The sequence below is a fragment of the Agrilus planipennis genome, unplaced genomic scaffold (assembly GCF_000699045.2).
Source record: "Agrilus planipennis isolate EAB-ADULT unplaced genomic scaffold, Apla_2.0 scaffold71, whole genome shotgun sequence".
Lineage (NCBI taxonomy): Eukaryota > Metazoa > Arthropoda > Insecta > Coleoptera > Buprestidae > Agrilus > Agrilus planipennis.
The window spans coordinates 1,002,141-1,007,428 of NW_020439007.1; the positions used below are offsets into that span (position 1 = coordinate 1,002,141).

At 34.3% G+C, this 5,288-nt stretch overlaps 1 protein-coding gene across 1 annotated transcript in view; it reads left to right on the plus strand.

The window, feature by feature from the left end:
* The window catches only part of LOC108732568 (integrin alpha-PS1-like), a gene marked incomplete at its 5' end in the record, with an annotated part of 11,537 nt that extends 6,632 nt beyond the window's left edge, over positions 1 to 4,905 (plus strand). The window contains 8 exons of the mRNA XM_018463438.2: positions 1,300 to 1,558; positions 1,619 to 1,775; positions 1,834 to 1,988; positions 2,086 to 2,324; positions 2,424 to 2,650; positions 2,726 to 2,979; positions 3,284 to 3,505; positions 4,107 to 4,905. Coding sequence (XP_018318940.1) covers positions 1,300 to 1,558; positions 1,619 to 1,775; positions 1,834 to 1,988; positions 2,086 to 2,324; positions 2,424 to 2,650; positions 2,726 to 2,979; positions 3,284 to 3,505; positions 4,107 to 4,325 — 1,732 coding nt within the window. The remainder of the gene's footprint in view (positions 1 to 1,299; positions 1,559 to 1,618; positions 1,776 to 1,833; positions 1,989 to 2,085; positions 2,325 to 2,423; positions 2,651 to 2,725; positions 2,980 to 3,283; positions 3,506 to 4,106) is intronic.
* Positions 4,906 to 5,288: the final 383 nt, after the last annotated feature.

The window sequence follows — 5,288 nt, forward strand, 5'->3', positions numbered from 1 at the left end:
ATCTTTTAGAAGTGAGTTAGTTTAATATGAAATATTATTCTGAAAATTCATTTCTGAATTTTTTACCCACTACACGCTACCTCAAATTAATGAGGGAAAAATTGTTGCTGTTGTCACACCCCCGCCGGGAATCGAACCCGGGACCTTTGGCTTTACGCACCAATGTTCTGACCACTAAACTACGAGAGGTGACAACAACAACCACGACCAACCGACCTACAAGGTTAACGATCCGTCGAACTAATGTAACTATATACTGAATATACTATGATTAAACATACATATAATTTAGATATCTTTTAGAAGTGAGTTAGTTTAATATGAAATATTATTCTGAAAATTCATTTCTGAATTTTTTACCCACTACACGCTACCTCAAATTAATGAGGGAAAAATTGTTGCTGTTGTCACACCCCCGCCGGGAATCGAACCCGGGACCTTTGGCTTTACGCACCAATGTTCTGACCACTAAACTACGAGAGGTGACAACAACAACCACGACCAACCGACCTACAAGGTTAACGATCCGTCGAACTAATGTAACTATATACTGAATATACTATGATTAAACATACATATAATTTAGATATCTTTTAGAAGTGAGTTAGTTTAATATGAAATATTATTCTGAAAATTCATTTCTGAATTTTTTACCCACTACACACTACCTCAAATTAATGTTGCTGTTGTCACCGCTCGTAGTTTAGTGGTCAGAACATTGGTGCGTAAAGCCAAAGGTCCCGGGTTCGATTCCCTGCGGGGGTGTGACAACAGCAACAATTTTTCCCTCATTAATTTGAGGTAGTGGGTAAAAAATTCAGTAATAAATTCATATTTAAACTAACTCACTTCTAAAAGGATGTCTAAATTGTATGTATGTTTAAATATTTTTATTATTTATAACACCTAGAGCATAAGAAGAATGTAAAAAAAATATTTTTCTGCTTCTGTTTATTCATATTTGAACTAGAAGTTGTTTAGCTATCACTTTATGCTATTTAAGTAAAAAAAATAATAACTACTCGCCAGGGAATTGAACCCGTGTGACAGGCCAGCATTAGTTTTACCACTGAGTCGTTCAATATTTCTGGCAAACTTCGTCTAATTTAAAGTGTTTTCTACCGGTATTAATTATAAATTGGTTTAATTAATTTTTAATCTGTCTTAAGAGGAATATACACACATGATGTGTAATAAACAAAAAAAAATTCTTTGTTCACGCATTAGTATAATGATTCCATAAAAGAAAGTATGAAAGTGATTGTATAAAATATGTTTAACTGAAATACTGTTTTTTAGTTTATCTTTCCGGTCCTGTTTTAAAATAAATGCTGCAGAAGCTAAAACGTCTCTAAACGGGGTCGTAGTGAGGTACGCTATTGAAGCCGAAACGTTTGAAAAAAAGTTTTCGAGAGTTTGGTTCAAAAACCCCGATCCCAATATTCGCCACAGTTACAAAGTTGAGCATATCACCCTTAACGAACGTAAGAAAGGCCATTGCTCCGAAGAAACAGTTTATATAAAAGAAAATACGAGAGATATATTATCACCAATCAAAGTACGTTATTTTTTTATAATTAAATTGATTTTTTTCAAATTTATTAGCTAATTATTTCAGTTTCGGGTGAATTACACCTTGGCTAATCACGAGCCCCATTCCGCAATTCTAAATCAGACGTCGGTCAAAAATTTCGAAGCAACATTCCAAAAAGACTGCGGCAGTGATGACATTTGTCAAAGTAAATTAATCCTTAATGCTGCCCTCCTATTAAAAGGTAAAGTATGGTCATTTTTTTAATTGCATTAATAAAACTTTATAATTGACATTTTCAGAGATGAACGAGACCGAATACTTATTAAATCTGGGTGGTTTAGATGAATTTATTCTTGAAGCCAACGTTTCGAACCTTGGAGAATCTGCATATGAAGCGCAACTTTACGTGATGCATCCCATTTCCTTAAGTTATATTTCACTTGCTGATAAATCGGTTCGTTATTATTATTATTATTTTTTTAATTAATTTATTTTTTACGTCGTTCATTTGAACATTTCTTTTTTAATTAATGATTTTGGTGTTTTTTCAGGGTAATATCAAGTGTACCCTTAAAAACGATACCGTTGTCGTTTGCAATCTTGGAAACCCATTTCCGACCAATAAAAATGTCAATTTAAGGCTCCGATTCGAGACAAAACCATTAATTAATAAAGAAAATGAACTCAAGTTCAATATAATCGTCAATTCAACGTCTGAAGAATTGTCTGACCAAACCACTGCCAGCTTGACGGCAATTATACGTAAAAAAGCAGAACTGAAAATAATAAGGTAGAAACTTTTTTTATTTATTACAATTTTTAATTGCTTTTTCGAATTCTAAAGGGACTTAATAGAACGAAAAATTTCAGACTTGTTTTTATGTTACAGTGCTGCAACTTCGTATGTTATGTACGGAGGTGAAGTGAAGGGTGAGTCTGCAATGAAATACTTCGACGACATCGGTTCACGAGTCTGGCACACTTACCAAGTCGTGAACGATGGTCCCTGGCGCGTCACTGACTTGGAAGTTGATATCCAATGGCCATGGCAAGTTGCCAACGACAAGGTGCAGGGAAAGTGGCTCTTATACTTGGAAGACATCCCCCAAATCGAAGGCAAGTTTTCCTCATTTTATTATTATCTCATCTCTTTTAAAAAATACTTCTGTTTATTATTTCTAATTATCACAGGTAAAGAAAAGGACTATTGTTTTGTTACTCCGAGTCAAGGTGTCAATGTGCTCAACTTAACAAACCGTTTCGAAAGTGGAGAAGATTCGCCCCCTGATAATCTTCTGGCCCCTCCTTCGTTTAATCAGACTGGATTGGTATCATCGTTGGCCTTTCTACCACCGGCTAGGAGACGGAAGAGGGATGTTGAGTATGTTGTAAAGCCCATTACTGTTACTGGGAAAGACGGGAAGAAAAGGCAAATTGTAGCTATGGTAAGCCCCATACTAGTACTCTACGTCTTAAAACTAGTCGTTATTTTAATAGGAAAAGGGGAGGAGGACTAGAAATTTAAAGGTCAAATGACAGGATCAAGTGGGGTTTTACTTACCTCTTTTTATACTTTTTTATGTTTAGATTTATGAATAGAAATGTGTGAAAAGGTGTCACTTTGTCGCTATTTATCTTCTAAAATTTTGGGTCAAAATAAAATAAAATTGTAGCAATGCGGTGGATTAAACAAATTTTAAGTTGTTTTTTCTTTAAGTTTTTAGGATGACAAATTTTCTATTTTTACAGGACTGCAACAGGATGACGGCAAAATGTATAACGATAAAGTGCTATATTGCACAAATAGATAAGGGTGAAGAAGCCACCATAAGGATCAAGTCACGACTGTGGAACTCAACGTTGGTGGAAGACTACAGCAAAGTGGATTGGGTTACCATATCGTCCCATGCTGAACTTAAAATTCCAGATTCAACGATAGAGCAGGACAATTGGCTTGATGATTCAGCCATGGTAAGAAGTGTGAAGTCTTACCAGCATCTTTTTTTTTTTTTAATTTAAACTAGTTCTTTCCCCCCTATCAGTAACTGTAAGCTCGAAACTGTTAACACAATTACTTCACTTTTGTGAACAATTTGATTAATCACTTTCTTTGTGTTTAAATTTAAACGAATCGTTTGTAAATAGGTATGCAACACATCGTACACTTCAGCATAAGAAATTGCTGATACTTATTACGTAATACTACTGTGCCCTGTTTAATATTTGCCAAATATTTATATTAAATATAGAATGCTCGAACTTTGCTTAAGGGTAGCCGCAACTTCAAAAAAAAATAATAATTTATAGACACGGGATAATGTAAACATCATACAATGAAAACGCCGCATAATATACACAGCATATTATACTAGGTGATTGTATACCTTCGCTTATAGAAACAAATGTCTGTTGGCCTTAAAAATGGATATTTCGTCATTACTGTAAATCCCTGATGTTTTATTCGTGTGTTTGCTTTTTTGGTTTACAGTATCGAGTGTCTATTGTATCTCTTATCAATTTTAGATGTGCAATATTTAATTGATAAAAGTAGTTTTCAATGATGTCATTTTAGGCCGAGACTTTGGCGTATCCGGATCTGTTAATTCAATCGGACACGGGTGTGCCACTTTGGGTGATAATCGCTGCAGTAGTGACGGGACTTCTGCTGCTTTTAATTGTTATATTCGTACTGTGGAAGATTGGGTTCTTTAAGAGGAAACGTATCAGCGATCCAACATTATCCGGAAACCTGACGAAGCAAAACGAACAAGAAACGTTGTTAAATAAGTAACAAAAGGAGTTTTGTCGCATTTTTTGCGACTTTAACCCACCAACACAAGGCTACGAGGACATTTAAAGGACTTGAGTGATACAAAAAGATCAAACTGTACATACCTACAAATTTTAAAAGAGCGGGACTCCCCTAAGTGGTGAAATAAAGTGAAGTTAAAGAGAAAGGTAAGTAAAGAAATCACTTCTTTAAATCCTTAGAACAGTTGGTTGTATTGCAACAACAGGAAAATCCGACGTTTATGACTTTAGCCAACGAATTGAGACGATCTAGTACTATTGTAATTAATGAGTAAAGTACTTAAAACTTTGAGTTTTTATAATATCCCTTAGTGTGGGTCCAATGCCAATGTTCAACTGAAGTTTTCAACCTTATTATTATATTTTATTGTTTAGCTAGCTAATCGTATAAGCGGACTGAATATTAATATGCATCGAGTAATGCTAGTCGTAGTTTAAAATAATTTATTGATTTTTTGTTAAAACATACGTAAGCGTATTCTGCATTTACTCTTAAAAGAAAGAAACGAAATCATACAGCTAAGCTTGTAAAAACAAATTCCTAGAGGTTTCTAAATTATTTTTTTTTATTATTATTGCGATTGGCTGTTTACTNCACCATCCATGTTTCGCACCCGTACAGCGCCGCACTCCAAACATACACCTTTGACAATCTTTTTCGAATTTCTTAATTAATCGTTCGCCAACATAGAAGTGACATAATCAAGAGTCATAATGCTAAATGAAATTGTAGACCCCTTTATTGTGACGAACGGAATTTGATCATAACAGTACCTTATTAATTTTTTGGTGCGGAACCCTACAAAAGTTTTTTAATTATAAAACACAATATTAAAAACACCCTTTTTTTGATGAATATCAAAGGTCAAGGGTAAAACATGGATAATGGGTGGATAGGCATGGAACTGGTTGTTTATTTTGTTGTCTAATTTTTAAATATTTT